General features: G+C 35.0%; 2 protein-coding genes across 2 annotated transcripts; one reads left to right on the top strand and one right to left on the bottom strand.

Annotated features, from left to right (window-relative positions):
- The first annotated feature begins 219 nt into the window (after positions 1–219).
- LOC110800725 (prolyl 4-hydroxylase 1) lies at positions 220–11,703 on the top strand. Its single transcript, XM_022006037.2, has 12 exons — positions 220–518; positions 2,008–2,055; positions 3,059–3,127; positions 3,412–3,464; positions 4,829–4,894; positions 7,499–7,573; positions 8,174–8,248; positions 9,157–9,227; positions 9,327–9,378; positions 9,471–9,560; positions 11,166–11,258; positions 11,334–11,703. Exons 1-12 carry the CDS (start codon positions 455–457, stop codon positions 11,436–11,438), a joined length of 861 nt encoding a protein of 286 aa, XP_021861729.1. The 5' UTR covers positions 220–454; the 3' UTR covers positions 11,439–11,703.
- Positions 11,704–13,132: 1,429 nt separating this feature from the next.
- On the bottom strand, positions 13,133–15,342 carry LOC110800717 (pirin-like protein). Its single transcript, XM_022006031.2, has 7 exons — positions 14,927–15,342; positions 14,748–14,797; positions 14,615–14,653; positions 14,422–14,450; positions 14,174–14,236; positions 13,972–14,075; positions 13,133–13,801 (listed from the first exon to the last, which is right to left on the bottom strand). Exons 1-7 carry the CDS (start codon positions 15,127–15,129, stop codon positions 13,315–13,317), a joined length of 975 nt encoding a protein of 324 aa, XP_021861723.2. The 5' UTR covers positions 15,130–15,342; the 3' UTR covers positions 13,133–13,314.
- Positions 15,343–17,611: the final 2,269 nt, after the last annotated feature.

Below are 17,611 nucleotides of genomic sequence, written 5' to 3' on the forward strand. Positions count from 1 at the left end.
TGTACTATTGACAAGTCAATTTATATTGAGTATATCGTTGGCAGAAGCCAATAGTACAAGTGCATTACGAGGAATTTTATTAATTTTCTCCATGTGACACCACGTTAAAGGAAAAAGCGGAGGGAGTACATGTGATGTGACACTATATTAGTTTGAGCCATGAAGCAATGCGACGTCATATTAGTTTGAGAGAGGAGGCAATGGTACGAGTAGTATAGAGATATTGAGTGAGAAAAGACAAGAAGTCAACAAACGTATAAAATGGGGGCCAAAGACCATTTTCCTATTCAAAAGCTGTGGGCGTTTTAAACTTTTTTGACATCAAATTTTAGGACTCCGATTAACCCGTCGGAGTCGGACTCTGATTCTCTCTCATACATACACACACTCAAATTCTGAGTACGCATTCGGCAGCCATTTCTACACAACAACAACAACAACAACAACAACAAAGATGGCGACTGCAATCAAAGTCGTCTTCGGTCTACTCACATTCGTCACCATCGGCATGATCATCGGTAATTCTTCTTCAATTCACTTTCCTAATTTCTTCTTCAACTCTAACTAATGCGTCATTTTCGTTTAATTAACTTTTTAATTTATTGATAATCATCTTCCACTGTGTTTTTGTGTTTCAATTTCGTCTTGATTATATTTTGTGTCTTTTGGAATTTTGGTTCTTGATTTAATTTTAAGCAACTGATTGTAATCAATTTGCTGTTATAATTCATGTAATTACTTTTCCCCGAGTATATAATGTGAATTCGCCATAAAAAAAATACAAGTTATAGTCCAAGATTTTGTTTTTGCTGCACAGATTACTAGTTATTGGCTGTTATTTTTTACAAACTCTTGTCTTAGTTTTGGTAGATATGGACAATTGCGTTTCTAATTGTCAGTTACAACTTATGAAGTTCAATTAACTTGAACAACTGAACAACATTTCTGAGAAGTTAATAGAATTGCTTACTTCTCAATTGCATGTAGTCGAACGAGACCCGCTGAACATTGGGATACTGAGAGCATAAACCTAGGTCAAAATTCTTGAATGAATCACTTCTGAACTGGAATTGTGAGTTGTCAGAGAACTTAACATGGAAACAAAAAAAATGCTGCATAGCCCTAGGTTGAACACTTGCAATTGCTTTTTATTTTTTATGAAATTTATTCACCATTTACTGAAATCATCATGAGATGTTATGTTCTTTTTTCTTTTTGTATCCAGGATCAATTTCTTTTTTTTTTTGGTTGAAATACTTTGAAAAGAAAACTGCATTCCTAGTATAATAGTTTGAAGTTTATACTTGGGGTTTTAACATAGTCACGGAAGTCGGTTTTTATTCACCATATAAAGGTGCACTCTATTCACCTGCATTTCACTTATTTTCTGAATTTAAATGAACTTATCTAAACTTATTTTAGTTATAAATTGTACTTGAACCCCTTATTTTTCTTGAACTTATCTTATTTGAACCTATATTAGCGTAACTGAACTGATTTGAACTTTTTTTCTGAAATAAGTGGAAATAAGGTCAACATGACCCAAGTTTCCCATACTTGCACATTACAATTTCATTTTGTCTAATGGCATTAAATCTCTGAAAATTATATGGAAGATTTACTAATTTCATGGATTATACGAGTGGTATCTCTAGTGAGGATAGCTTCTTACATGTGCATTTTATATTAATACAGACTTCTTATGATGAAGTTATGAATATTACAAGGAACAAGTGCATTGTTGAGCAGAGTAAAGCTCCTCTAGTTTGACTCTCAAAATTTGTAATCAAATGACTTTTGATACAGAATGCAACATTTGATGACTAGAAGACCCGAAATCTGTGTATATCTTACTTTATGTAACCAGTAATTGTTTTTGAAAATTAGTTAACCTGATCATTAGTTTTTGTCTTTCACTACTTATTAATGTTTTTGATGATCTTGCCTAATAGCTCTTTTTCATCGACATCCATGCAAAAATGACTGCTTTGTTGGTGTATTTTGCAGGTGCTTTGTTTCAGTTAGCATTTATATACCGGCTTGAAGATTCGTCTGGTACTGATCTTTCATTTTCCTTAGTTGCAGTGTTTATTTATCTTATTACAGATAAATTTCTTTGAAAAGTATAGTGTTGACTTGAATGCCATGCCCTACCTGCCCATCATGTTTGCCAATTAATCTTCTATGGAATGACCCTAAATATTATCCACTAATTTGTTTTCCTTTTTTATTATTTTTTTATTGTTGTGGGTATTAGAAGCATTCAGAATTTCAGATGCAGATATAACTCATATAAGTATTACATAAAAAAAAGGACTAACCCACATTTACATTTGTAAAGCGATTAAAGCGAAATAGTGCAATGATGTCTATTACTTTTAGCTTTTTAGCTTAACTAATTCTTTGATGGAGGGAGTAATTGAGTTGTTGCTACGAGCCTATGACCAACAAAAATATAAAGGCCTGCTGCTAATGTAGGGGATGTTTTTATTAGCGTAGCCCTGTAAGGAGCTTCACTAGCATTGCTAATTTCAATGTATAAGACCTAATTTTACAAAACTTTGAGTCACTATTAAGTAATTTTTCAGAGCATATTAGTTGTCAATCTTGTCATATGGTAGAGGACTTTGAAATAGGGAGCTTTCTATTTGATGCCATTGTGCAAGAACATTGATGTAGTTTCGATACTAAGGACTATTATAAGGTGGTATGGGCCAATAAGTGAGGACTTTGATTAATGTTAGGATTTTACTATATGATGGGTGGTAAAATTTTGATGTATTGAAGATTTTAATAGGGTATGTCGCAAGAATTTTGACATATCGAGGAAACATATATATTGTCTGGTGCAACTGTGCAAGGATTTTGATTTATTGAGAACTTATGGTATATGGTATCTTTAGATGACTTTGATGTAGAGAGGGTGTGTCTTGGTAATAAAAGAACTAGATTGCTATTGTATGCTATTAATATGATATGGTGCAAGATTTTGAATGCACTTGGTCTTCTTATAAATATATTATACTAACCCACGATTTATGTATTACATTTATTACAGGCACGAGTCTTCCATCATCTAGAAAGATGCAACAAACGCAAGCTAACAGCTATCTTCCATTGTCAACAGGTTTATATCTTCTCATTTTCTCAGCTATTATTTATCTATGAGATAAACATTCTACAATCGACCTTTGTGCTAAAAAAAGATGTAATCATTAAGTATTTCAAACACAATTACAACTCTACAAGCGATACTTAACATTTATCTTTAATATCAACCTATGACATAATGTTAAGAGATATTGGTGTAGTTGTATAAAGCCTTAGTTGCACAATTATAATAAGTTGTTTCTGTTAGACATTAGTGTCAAATGCAAGTGATTTACATTTATTTTTTCTTTAACTTTGCAGGCATTAGTAGTTGGGCAAATGACAAAGAAGCTTCTCTTTTACGCCTTGGACTTGTAAGTCATTGTTTCATTTGGGTTATATCTCCACGAATTTTTAGGGTGCTATTCCTAAACAGGTGTATTTCACTCTATTGCATTTCGTTGGTTGAAAAAACAAAAATTACACCAGGCCGATATAAAAGATAATCTTTGTTAATGATTCCTTATTGTATTTAAAAGATTTTTTTTGTATGTGTGGAACTTGTGCGGAGCATGGGATAAATTCACAAGAGTTGTTGTGTCGTACATGTTGAATTCAGGGAAGTTCTGTTTTGACATGATTGGTCCGGCATTTGTACCAAACTACCAACCCTCAATAATTACATCCCTTTCATAGTTCTTTATATCCTCCCTCGTGTCTTGAAAACAGATTATTTGATTAATTATAATTCTCGGCCAAAAATGCTTGGTTTACTCCCTACCTCCCTATTCACTTGACACTCTTTCCTTATACAACCTCCCCAATTACTTAACACACTTATTCTTTCTTTCCTTAAATGTCACGGACCCACTATTTGTTTATTTATTTATTGTTTTTCTCTCTTTACTTTAGACCCATTATCCACTAACAATAATAAAAAAATAGCCCCACTACCCGCTAACTATAATAAAAAAAACTTCAAACTACCCACTAACAATAATAAAAAAACACCCCACTATCAACCAACTATATTAAAATAATACACCAATACCAACTATCATATAATAAAATAAATTGGCTAAAACTATGTGCCGGTCAAAATGTGTCAAGTAAATGGAAACGGTTGGAGTATATTTGCCTAGTTTATTCATATCAACTCAAGTTCTTGTGTGGGATCCTTATTGTTATTTCAATAAAATTCCACTTTTAACTGTTGAATGGGTCATTGTTAATTTTTTTTAAATGAGGCCTTTGAAAAAACCACATACCACTTCCTTTTCTGTATGTATAGTATATGATTATGCTGGAAAAATAGGCAAAGTTCAAGAAATTCATTTTACTGTCCAAAGATTAAAGGGAGAATAATTCTTATGATAGCTCAGCTCTGGAGGAACAAAAGCATAATTATGTGGTGCAAATTAGTTATAGCTAAGAAAAAAGGAGAAATACAAATTTGTTATTTTAATTATGATCGTAAGCATGTTCAGGGAACTTGGATACATAAAGGGCAGTTACATTACACAAGATTCACAACTATGCAAAATTTAAATTAATTGGTGTCAACAATCATCCAATGTTGGTGTTAACTTATGTAATACCTTCTGGTGACATGTTTATTCAGAATCTCTGTTTATGTTGGCAATTTAATACTTCATCTTGTAATCATAATTTAACAGTTCTGCATGTTTTCCTTTGACCTATGGGGGTTATTACTTATTCATCCTCCTTGCTTTTGTAGGTCAAGCCTGAGGTGATTAGTTGGTCACCCCGAATCATTGTGCTCCATAATTTTTTAAGCATGGAGGTAAGCCGCCTTCATCCACTTTTGGTCCTCAAATCTTTTCCTGGGCTTGATGGATCTTCTTTTAGCCGTGTCACCGTGGTTATGTTGTGATTTTAATCGTCAATATACACTATTTTCATAAAGCTTATCACTGTAATATTCAGCAAGCATTCTTGTTTCCTTTTGGTGCATATACTGTTATGTGGCTGTTATCACTTACTAGTGCCTGTCATTATTCTGTCATTTGTTCGAAATATACATGTTCTTAATTATAATTTTGTTTTTATCTAGTGTCTTTCTTTCTGCTTTTTGTTTGGATGACAAAGGCATACAAAGGGATTAACTCATTAGTCTCAGTTCAAATTAGAGTTTTGAAAGTCTTAGTTGTTGGAAAAGGGGTTGTAAAATTGATACTGGTGTTATTCAGAGGTGTTGTCTCATCGCATCATCATCATATGCATTTTGCTTTGTTGGTTGCACATCCATCTTCAGTTAAGGTATTCCTATGACAAGGGTTGTCAGTTTGTCACTAAACCAGAAATCAGATTACAATATTGTACCACAACTCTATATAACTCCATTCACCTTGTTGTCTCAATAAATCAAATCCATGGTGTAACGTTTCAAAATGATTTGGGCTTATATTGTTAATCTCAGCTCGTTAAGGTTTCGAGCCAAGCTCGAATTCTAGTTGTTCTTACTTGAACGGGTTCAAGTAGCTTGCGAGCAGACTAGACTCATTATTACCCTTATACTTCTGTAATTTTTTTAGAGACACCATATTCAGTATTGGGTTCGTCAAACCTATTCCTAGACTTCAGGTATACAATTGCCTAAAATATATGGAATTCGAAACCTTGGCGAAGGTAAGCTCTACCTCTACCCTCAAAATTTCATTGGTTTTTCTATACTGTCTGTCCTTTTTCTTCAAGTTGTAAGATTATCTTTTGTAGAATAAAGTTGTACCCAACTCATTGCGAACAAGACTGATCATAAGTGCCAAAGAAACAGAGTCTAAGGACAAAAGACTAATATGTGACTTACAACTCTGCCTCCTTATAACATAAATGGTTTGCAACGAAAAATTTCTTTCTTTAAGAACATAAGTAGTTGCGATATTTCTTTTGCATGGCTTTCACGCAAGAACAACTATACATATCAAAGCTTTAGAATATCATTAGTATAGAAGATTGGACTCATTGGAATGAATTTTCTTTCAACATAGGTGCACCATTTCTTTGAAAAAAAGGGGCCAATCTTATCATTCTATTGAACAACTTGGCACTCACTTTCAAATGAATGTCCTCATTAGAAAGACCCGTAAGACTGATTGTCTTTCCCAATCATTAGGAAGTCTTGAAGAGGAACATTCCGATTTTTCTGATTTCCATTATACACTAGCTTTTTAGGTAATGCAATTTTGAGAAAATACGTAATTAGAACCTTGAGGGGTTGATCCCCATATCAAATTTTATGGAAAAACAAAACCCTTCAAGAACTCTTTGCTTTGAATAGGCCACCTCATAAAGAAGATATGCTTAGTCCTTAAGAAGTAGAGACCTTCTTGTTCCACTACCTTTGCCTCTACATTTAATTTGAGCTTGATGATGTTCTTGCACAATCCCTCGTACACATTCACAATCCACATGAGCCTTCTCGCCTTAAGAGCTTCATCCATCATACGGATTGGCAAGTACAAAAACTTCCGGCATACTAGGGGCAAACATTTTCTCACTTAATGTGAATGAAATTCCTTACGAAAATCACTAGTAGTCCATTGTCAATACCGTTTCAATTTTCTCTAGTATTGAAGCCAAACTTGCCGGGATAGTGAACATGGACATGTAGTATATAGGCATATACTTGAAAGACGGCTTCTTATCAATGTTAATCTTCTTCCTCTTGAGTCTTGACAAAAGCTTTGATTTCCATAATGGGAGGATTTTCAATTAATCACTCAAAGGTCGAATAATAGGATTCCCCAACTCACTCGACGGATGATGCTTGATTGCAAAGGAAATTCTTTTCTAATATAATGATTTCCCTTTCATTAATCGCATCTATCCAGGGGCAGACCTAGGAGAAAAAACAGATAAAAAAGCACCGAAACAGATGTGCTTGAATAACCAAGTGGAAGATCTAAATCAGAAGATGGAAGAATTTCCACCTCACAACCAAAGAGATCAACTAAATTAAAGTGCGGAACTTCACGAACTGGAATTAGCTCACTCTTTTGTATATTGACTTTTGATCCTGACATTCCCTCAAAGTTCAGACGTGCACGTCTAAAAAAAACGAAGATACTGTCAGGTTTGCAATGAAAGTATTATCGGCAAAAAGGAGATGAGCATGAGAAAGGCAGGGATGATGAGAGAAGATATCATGACGCATTGACACATGATCATAAGCTTTTTTAAGTGTGGTTGCTCAATATATCATTCTGATTTGACTTCATTAGATATAATGTATCATTTTCAATGAGAACTCTATGCTGACTGGGTCCAACCAATTTACATATTACATAACACAACCTAGGAGCTACTTAAAATTGTGTCACGAATTTACATGTATTTCTTATGGGTCTGTGAGATTTATCTGCTGATGTAAGTTTCTTGTTTTCTTCAGGAATGTGATTATCTGAGAGCTGTTGCTTTGCCTCGCCTTCAAGTTTCTACTGTAGTTGACACAAAAACTGGAAAGGTTTCTTCCATTATCTCCTTTCTTCCTCTTTGTAGATGCTCCTTAAATAAGCTTTTTGGGGTTTATAGTCTGCAAAGGAGATCAGTAGTGATAGACCTGGATAACTGTGGCACATATTTCTTCTTCTGAGTACATTTGGAATATGTATGTCAATCTTAACAACCATATTTTATGTCCTTATCGCGGGTTAATGATATTCATATCGACTACACTTTCTCTGTTATATCTCTTGTTAAGCTCATGATAGCTAGGTTGTTAACACTTAACACTTTGTCTGCCAAGATCACATGGTCTCGTTTGTAAGGCTAAATTTTGTTTGTGAGATTTAATTTCTTTCTTGCCTGTACTAAAAGTATGCCTTTTACAACTTTAGTTAAAACTGATTGTTTCACACGTTTTTTTTAATCCTTCAAGGAAAATATGTTAACATTTTTTTCCTTTCTTTACTTGATTTCCTTCCCCCCCTCGATTTTTATATTTAACTTGTAGGTTTTGCTCATGAAAAATACGTGGTTCACTTTTCTATTTTATGGTAGTATATTTCAATGCATGCATTTTTTATATACAATTCGTCCAATCATAACTTCTTCATGAATATAGGGAGTTCGAAGTGAAGTTCGTACAAGTTCTGGAATGTTTTTACATCCAGACGAGCGGAAGTATCCATTGATAGAGGTAAGATTGTCTCTCTTATTTTTATCTTTTTTTCGTGAGAAATTCTTTGTTTTTATATGAATTTGACATGGGTGCTATGTAAATCTTTGGAAACTCAGTGCATTGGCATTGTATCCTCTAATACTTTGGTGCATCAGTATTTTTTGCGCATGTCATCTTATATGAAATTATGAATATTGGAGTTAATGTTATTAATATTTTGATTGCTCAAAAGAAAAGAATTTTAGACAAGTGATCTTAATGTTACTGATCCAGGTCATATTCTGTTGATGCAACAGAACAAAAATTTGTAAAACCCCCTTCATTTTGAGTTTATGAAGTTCTGATATAGCGATGGGGATATGTTCATAGTTTAGGATGAAGTTCTGAGATTGCTTGACTGGTTCATATGCTTAAGTGCTTAACTGCCTAGGGTTTATGCTCCCTTATTTTTGTTTAAATTATCTTCCAATCTCAACCCTTTCGACCAGGAGGAGGGCGTTAAATGATGGGTATCTGTTTAAATTAGTTACATTTCTTTTTACCGTCAATTTATTCATATGAAAATCTTTACGCCACATTTTGTAGGCGGCAAATCGAAGGAATGGTATGGATTTATATGGAATTTGGTAGAGAAAGTACCATATCTGAAAGTTATGTGCTTACCAGAACATGGTATTACATAACTTACACCAAGAATGGTAGAAATCATAGAACTATACTTGCAGCCGTTTGGAGGATATTGCCTTTCCAAAACAACGTTTTAATTCGTCTTTGATTTTAGGAATAGTGTTAACCGCTTTGGACCTCTCCATATCCTACGAAAGCAAGATTTAAACAAGATGGATATTAATGTTGTGTATTTCTAATCTTGTGAACTGTTCCCTCAAAGATTGAATGGAGTTCTGATATTTCCCTTGGATCATCAGGCAATAGAAAAAAGAATTTCCGTTTACTCTCAAGTACCAGTAGAAAATGGAGAGCTCATTCAAGTTTTAAGGTGAATTTCTTAAAATATACAAGTATTCAACTAGAATCATTTTTGGGGATCAATAACATTCCTTTTTGGATGATTCAATCTAATATCTGACCTGCACAGGTACGAGAGAGATCAATTTTACAGACCCCACCACGATTACTTTTCTGATTCTGTAAGTGATATCTTCCTATGACCAGAACCATCTGTTGCTCCTATTCTGCTTGTCTTATAGTCTTTCATTTTAAACTTCTGTGTTGGTTTCAGTTCAATGTGAAGCGCGGTGGTCAAAGAGTAGCAACAATGCTTATGTACTTAAGTGACAATGTTGAAGGGGGTGAAACATATTTCCCTATGGTAAGCCTGAGTAGATTTGTGTTCTCTAGCAAGGTGCTTTTTTCTGTAATAAAGTTGACTTTTGTTCGTGAAAAAAAGCTTTGTTGTCTTACTTCATTTCATGTCACGGTTATAGAGTTGTTGTTTCTTGATGGGCATTGCTTACAGTCAAGAGCGAACCACTTATCAGGGTCATGTCGGTTATACAACCCAATGAATCTGTTTATCCTTGAGGATAGCTATTGAGATGTGAGGAGTGTCATTACCGAGTAGTGTACTAAGCCAGAGGCTCCATCTGACCCTGATCAGAAGGATAAGTGTGTCTTAGCCTGATCAAAAGGATGAGTCATGGATGGAAATGATGATAGATGAAATGGTTTTTTTCCTTTTATTTTGTGCATAACCTCCTAGTTCTTGGGGAGGTTTTGCAATGCACCATTATGGTTTTTTTAACTTAACCTTTGACTCTCTTTTTTTTTGTTCTTGTAGTGTTGTGAACTTGTAGTGCTATGTATTAGGCTCTCTGATGACGTGGATTAAATTGAGGCTCATATAGCAAATGTTTTATACTTTTATTAGAGCCCATGTGGCTTATTGCGAAGTTTGATTATGCAAAATTAGGGCAGTACATTGGAGTTTACTTTGCGTACAAGAGAGGAGAACAAATTTCGGTGCACTGTAACATATATCCTAGATGGTCATTTTCGTTTTTTTTTTCAAATAATGAGACTTACGGATGATAAGATGTATATGAGGTCTCCTATCAAAACAAATAAAATGGAATTAATGGATTATATGAAGTCTATCTTAAATCAGTCGAAAGGTTATTCCCGAAAGACATGTGTTGAAAGTATTTTTCCACATAAGATTGTTGAGGTGACATACTAAAAGGTGATGCTGGTAGAAATTGTAGCAGTACAAATAATTTTAATGAGAAGTTTGATTCCTTGCTATGCTTAGGATAGTCGCGAGTAGTATATTTTATTAGTATATCGTAGTTTTTTCGTTTTTCCTTTTTCTGATCAGAATCAAAGCCTTCAAGCCCCTTTTCTCTCCTCACCTTCGCCATCATCAGCCACCGCCACCGCCACCACCCCAATCCCACCTCATACAAGAGTGCACTTCAGCTTGTTTCATATCAACATTATATGATTTTATGCCTGTGTCATATTAACCGATCACAAAATCACCCTTAACTTGCCACGTGAATGCAACATACTTCTAAGTTCTAACTGAAGTTTTATATATTCTCTTATAGAGTTATAGGTATGCAATCTCAGCTCTGATTCCAGGGGTTCTAGCTATTGCCTTCATGTGATTAATGCTCCTGTAAAGCCAGCTAAATGTGTAATAGGTGCATGTTGTAGTAGAAAATAGAGGGTAAAGCAAACAAAGAAGATTAGGACAGCCATTCCTCCTCAATGCTAAAAGTAGGTAGCCACATATTTGATTTGGTGACAATGATGAGAGTCATCTCTTAATAGCTAAAAATGCTTGAAATGAAGGCTCTTAATATAAGAAAATGAGAGAAGAAAACACATAATTGGTCCTCGAGTATTAATCTGTTTGTTTCCTTGAGTTTTAGTAGTATGCAACAATAGACTATAAGAAAATCTGTTTTGTCAGGCTGGTTCAGGTGAATGTAGCTGTGGCGGGAAGATGGTTTCAGGAATGTCAGTAAAACCACTAAAAGGAGATGCTGTTCTATTTTGGAGTATGGTAAGTAAGCATTTCAAATTATCCAAAGTTAAAAGATGCATGCAATGTAATGAAACCAAGAATTTTTGTATGCAGGGTCTTGATGGACAGCCTGATCCACGTAGTGTACATGGTGGATGTGAAGTGCTTTCTGGCCAGAAATGGTCTGCTACCAAATGGATGAGGCAGAAAGCCATCTAATTCCCAACAAGGTGCTCATAAGATCCTTTTTGTCTCGAATTCTTTTGTCAAATACAAAGCACTTTATTGCAAGATGACATCTGCCGGATTTAACTATAAGAGAAATGAGTTAGGTTAGTTAGAAGACTTGTACAGCGAACCACAGAGAGTTTCTTTCAATGTGAAACTCAGCACTTAGAGACCTCCTCCATATATATATTCATGTAATGATAGAAAAAACAATATTCTCATATAATCTGCCTTTTCTTGGGTGTTTTATTCTGCTCAGGTTGATTTTGTGCTGAATGTCATCCGGTTACCATATTTTTTTTGTTCTTAATATTCACATGATTTCTCCAAAAACTTAAGAGCACTCGTGCCTTAAAAGGTGATTTCGATTTTAATGTAAAGACCTAATATTACTCAAATCCGACATGACCCTACCCAACAAGACTTTAACCCCACCCAACACTCGTTTTTACATCTCTTAAAGTACACTTTTTATTTTTTTGGTGAAGCGAGAGCCACAAAGGAAAAGACGACAAATGATGTAGACGGATCTCAAATCTTAGGTACCACCCCTCAAATTTTGACCAACTGCTAGTTGGTATCTAAACACTAACTTATATTAACTGCATTTATTCATAGTTCATAATGCTTCAAGCAATTGAATCACTAAGAGAGGTAAGCGGCTCTCTTCATTGTGGGGATAATGATGGAACTCACCAATTTCACCTTTTTTGATAACATTATAAGCACAACAAAAGAAGGGGGAAAAGTACGGAACTCAATGATAAAATTGAAAGAAGAAATTAAACTATTACTTGGAAAGTTTTGGCAACACTTTACACTATCAAGTGAAGGTTTAGGTACCCACAAAAATCTAGGGATAATCTTTTCTATCAACATCACCTAGCCCTTGTTCGAGTTTATTCAAGTTTTGACAAAAGTTTGTGGCCCCACTTGGACCATACATTCTAGAAATGCTTCATATTGGCGAACCCACAACCTCAATGCTGTTAATGGAGGTGGTGGGTAAGGTACTAAGGAATAAGGGTGTTAGTTGGTGCCCATGGTTCACGAGGGTGATGGAGAGATAATAATTTCGAAGACAGTGTCGTCGTGGATATGTTTTTGTAGTTACTAAGATGATGATGGAAAGAGAAGAGGAAATAGGGATTTTATACAACCCTCACCTCCAAGAATAATATACCGCGAAAATAGGCTCAAATATGTTGTACCCTAAAGGATATAGGGAGAATATTATAGCACTTTTCCTATTAAATTGGTGGAGCCTTGGGAATGGAAAAAATCTCAAATGGGAGGGATGCTGCCCATCGATGTACCCATGCAAACTCCCGCGGGAGATTAGTCCACTCGCCGAAGGCGGTGGGAACTCCTCGTAGTAGAACCAAAAAAAAATGGTGGAGTGCAATTGAAGTTATGCATTTTACATTTCATCGAAAAACATGGTGCCGGGTGAATTACTACCTAGGGATACCTCTTATCAATTGCAGGAGGACATGCTATATGCAGTAATACAAAGCTTCAGTGTGATGTCTAATCGAGTAAATGGTTTGGGGTGATTGTGTTTCCCTAATTTACTTATTGTATTTAAAATGCTACTTTAACTCTTGTAGAATTCACGTTAGGTCATGAGTTCTAGCATTCATCAGTGACCAGACCACCCTAATGAAAGCTAAAGGACGAGAAAATTCGATCATTCGCAACTGTTATTATTATTATTGATTTATAGAAATGAAGGACAATAAACATAAAAAAGAATGGTGTGAATTGAACGAAGTCCTACTTGTTATTATATCGATCCTCTAGGAAAACAAACATAAATAAAAAAAAACACACATAAAACACATAGAAGGGTGCTGCAGAAACCCGGTTACGACTGAGACCTCCAGTAATTAGCCATTTCAAACCCATTCTTCCCAAACTGATAATCTTCAAAAGTCTTTTCAATTTCTGCTTGTGTGTTCATAACAAAAGGACCATATTGCACTACTGGTTCATTTAAAGGCTGCCCTCCAATCAGCACAAATCGTAGTGGATTCGATGATACGTTCCATACATTAAGTCCATCTCCAGGACCTAATACCAAGCAATGATGAGCTAATACTGGTTTTGAACTTGGTGATCCAAATACGCCTTCTCCCTCTACAATGTACACGAATGCATTGTATGACTCCGGTATTGGTTGAGATAATTCAGATCCTGGTTGCAGTTTAAAGTCAAGGTACATTGTTGGAGTCCTAGTATAAACTGGTGACTCAATTCCCATTGACTCCCCTGCTATTACTCGTACCTCCACTCCTTCGTTCTCTGCCCTTACTATGTCTTCGTTTAACAACTCTTGATAATTCGGCTCAATCCTGCACAATGATTCTTATTGCTTATTAGACCAGACCAGACCAGACCAGAAAAAGCAAAAAACATTCAAACCAGACCAAAAACCTAGGAAAATCAGACTATATCAGGTGAAGAAAACAAACTTAGACATTCCTAAGTTTTTTATATGTGAGTATAATTTCTGGATAGTTACATTTTATCTTTAGATGATAGATTGATCCAAAGTTGCAAACCCTTGTTGACCCCTTCACCAACAGGCATCTCTGAATGAACTATCCCTCGTCCTGCTGTCATCCACTGTAGATCAATCATTAAGGACACTAATTAATTTGATTACTTATTAATTAAATTAAAATTCAATTTGGTCAAACTTTAAAATTTTCAATTAGTTTTACCTGCACATCACCAGTTCTAATGATTCCCTTGTGTCCAGCAAAGTCTTGATGTGCAAAAGCTCCCTGTTCACACGTTACATAAATTCTTGTATCAGACGATATTAATGTGGTGATAGACTTTATAATGGGATCAACTCGTTACGAAAGTTAATGCGTAGTACTTCGTAACTAATAACTAAATAATTTCTTTTTAAAAAAATGTAAAAAGTCAAACTTAATTAAAATATAGTGAGAAATGTAAAATTTACCTCCAACATGTATGTAACTGTCTCAAATCCTAAGAGAAGATAAGGGAGAAAAAAATTAAAAAAGTCAAACACTTTGCTAAATAATGGAATGTTGAATATGCTAGACTGATCATGAAAGTATGTAAAGAATGAAACTAAAACAAAAATTATAAAATATTAAACTAAAAAAGAAATGGAATAAAAATATAAAAACCTCTGTGTGGATGATCTGGAAATCCAGCTGGTGCAGAAACTGAAGAACACAATCATGTCCAAAATATTTAAGATAAAATTAAAAAAATTAACAATAATAAGAAGAAAAAAAACAGAGTTTCATTTAAATTTACCTGAGAACTCATCCAACATAAGGAAAGGATCCATGTTCTTCAATCCTGGTCTGCAGGTTAATACAATGATGTTAAAATTAGACAGGATACGTGAAATTTCAATTAATTCGGGATTGATATCTTGTTTACCTCATTTTCTATGAAATAATTTTAAAAAAATAAAAGTGGGATTTAATTACCTGCCAATGCTACGTCGAACGGTGGCACCATTGCCTTCGCGTTGAGATTCAGCCAAAATCTTCTTAACAACCTGTCTAGGAGCATCCAATTGGGAAGACATATTTATGTTATTTCTAAACAAACTTCGTTTTGGTGCCTTTGGAAGATGAAACAGTAATTTATAGTAGTAGTTGTTGTTGTTGTTGTTTATAGCAATTCTCATTCAAAAAAAAGTCGTACCAATATTTTTTTTATGAATGATTTGGGTTATGTGTTGGTTTTAACATGTGGGTATTTATATGAAGATTGAAGAGAGAGAGGGGACAAAGAACATGTCAAAAAAAGTGGGGATATTTATTTATTCTAGAAGGTTTAATTTCTTGAATTGTGGATTGAGTTGTTACAAAAATTAAATAAGGTTAAATATACAAAGTTTAAGTTCATTTTGTGGGTTTTTGGGATGAAAGATTTTAAGTGTGCGTGTGTGTGGGAGAAATATTGGGTGGGGATCATGCATGATGTAGATTTTTTAAGACCTTTCTCCACTTATTTCAACTGACCAACTTTCATGATGATTCTACAATTACATCATCCTGACCAAAGCCTTCTTTTTTTTCTTTTCTTTTCTTTTTTTGTTTATGAAAACATGCCTTTTTTTTAAATGTTGGTAAGAAAAATAGTGGGTTGTAAAAGAAGTTTGTATAAGAAAAAAGTTTATCACCGTAGGAATAAAGTAAAAGGGTCACCAATAAAAAACGGATATAAATAAAAAGTACAATAAAGTTAAGGAACGAGTGTAGTATTTGATTTTATTATTCAATAAACTTTTGTTTCGTTTTATTTGTTTTCGGGTTATTTTTGTTTTTTATTTCTTTTCTAGTCACCTCTGCATTAATTATTCTTCTTTTAACGTATACGGTTAACATTCTTTTTGAAAAATAAAAAAAATACAACATTGCATTAAGGACCCCTCCCTTGGAGGGTTATTGCTAAAAAATCATTGTCAAGAATCAAAAGTAAATGCGGACAAACAGGTTTTTATAGAGATACTAGTACCAACTAAGTGGTCAACATTAGCAATCCAATCTGATGCTTTATTTTCCTCACTATAAATATGATTGATTCTAAGCTTTAAAATGTCTCGAAGACCTTTAAATCCTTGATGATGTTGTGGAATTTCCATAGAGTAGTCCAAGTTCCTTTTACTGTATTGATGATGAGTAGATTTTCGCCTTCAATGAAAGGGTTTTTTATATTGAGACGCTTGGCTTCCTAAAGCCCCTTATGAAGAGCACAACACCATAAAAGCTTGAGTATTATCGAGATTGTAAGTACAAGAAGTTACGACTTTGTAATTGCTATCTCGAATGATAATTTTTTGCTGTTGTTGAAGAAGATTTGTATGATCCTTGAAGTTTAGTTTGTAGATACCCGAAGGGGGTGGGTGCCACCGAACCAACAAAGTAGTGAAGGATGGGGTGAGGTGAAGGTGTGTAAAGTGAGATGAAAATCCTTAAGTTGATGAGAGTCAATTTATAATCTAAATTGTCATTAATGAAAAACTGAGTTAGCTTTGAAAAACACCCTATAAAAGAAACATTATTAAAAAATACAATCATTAATTTATTTCCAAAGAGCCTAAAAGTTAATATAAATTTTCCTAATATGGTAGGGTGTCCCCAAGTAGTATCAAAGAAGTCATGGTGGAAATTCGAAGAGTCGAGCCTTTTTTGTGTAAGATCAAAGGCTAAGTGTGCAATGAAAAAGGCTAAATAAGGAAATTGGTAAGCAAAATGTTTGGGAAAGGTTTTTAGATTGATTGTGAATGATTACAAGTGTGCTGAGTGGTTGTACAAACGAATGGGGTCACCTATTCATAGGCACCTAGTCCCTAAGCCCTAAGGCCTAGAATATTCTACTCTCAGTCTACACTACTCTTTACCAAAAAAAAAAAACATGCATGCTTTTAGATTGTTCCCACCTCCAAGGGAACTTCCTACACACAAAAAAGTATCTAGAAACCTCTCTAACAATCTCTATAAAGACTCACCCAGGCTAGAACATTTACGAAACAACCAAGCTAGAATGTCCAAGACCCATCCGGAGCATTCTAGAACCTTTTGGTGCACTACCAAGAATGTTGCTACACCAGCCCATATTTTCGGGCCTCAAACCCAAAATCCGGCCAACCATTATCTGTACCAGCCTCCAAACACGTGAGACCCTCAAGTTTCAGCCCATTTGGATATCATTTGGTCCCCTGAACGGCCCATTATAGAGCAATGTCAAGTAGGTGTTCACTAGGAATTTATGGCTATTCCAAAACAATCCTCTATAAGGGGGTGGGTACTCCACTTGTTGCCATCACCCAGACAAACCCCTGCTGCCACGTTGCTGCCTAGCGTTCAGTGCCAATGCTCATGATGTTGCACCATGATGCACTCCGATACCACAACCACGCAACGACTTTGCCGCCACCCTTGGCGGTGCACCACGATGCCTTGTGATGCTAAACACCTTGCATGATGTTGCATGCAATGACGTGGGAGACAATCCGTGACACCAAGCTCATTCATTGTATCAGGAGAGAAGCCAACTGTTTCAAAGGAGTAGGGCGTTAAGAAGAAAATATGCACTAGGGGAGCATATTTAGACTGCGTGGCGTGTGTGCTCCCACTCTTACATGAAGCCGTAGAAAATACATG

Source organism: Spinacia oleracea, chromosome 5 (genome assembly GCF_020520425.1).
Source record: "Spinacia oleracea cultivar Varoflay chromosome 5, BTI_SOV_V1, whole genome shotgun sequence".
NCBI classification, from domain to species: Eukaryota; Viridiplantae; Streptophyta; class Magnoliopsida; order Caryophyllales; family Amaranthaceae; genus Spinacia; species Spinacia oleracea.

Coding starts and splice junctions, on each gene's coding strand:
- LOC110800725 (XM_022006037.2), top strand. CDS start 455: ATGGCGACTGCAATCAAAGTCGTCTTCGGTCTACTCACATTCGTCACC. Junction 3,465..4,828: donor CTCTTTTACGCCTTGGACTT/GTAAGTCATTGT, acceptor TTGCTTTTGTAG/GTCAAGCCTGAGGTGATTAG. Junction 9,561..11,165: donor GTGAAACATATTTCCCTATG/GTAAGCCTGAGT, acceptor CTGTTTTGTCAG/GCTGGTTCAGGTGAATGTAG.
- LOC110800717 (XM_022006031.2), bottom strand. CDS start 15,129: ATGAGAATTGCTATAAACAACAACAACAACAACTACTACTATAAATTA. Junction 14,451..14,614: donor TCCAGATCATCCACACAGAG/GTTTTTATATTT, acceptor ATCTTCTCTTAG/GATTTGAGACAGTTACATAC. Junction 14,076..14,173: donor TTAGAACTGGTGATGTGCAG/GTAAAACTAATT, acceptor ATTGATCTACAG/TGGATGACAGCAGGACGAGG.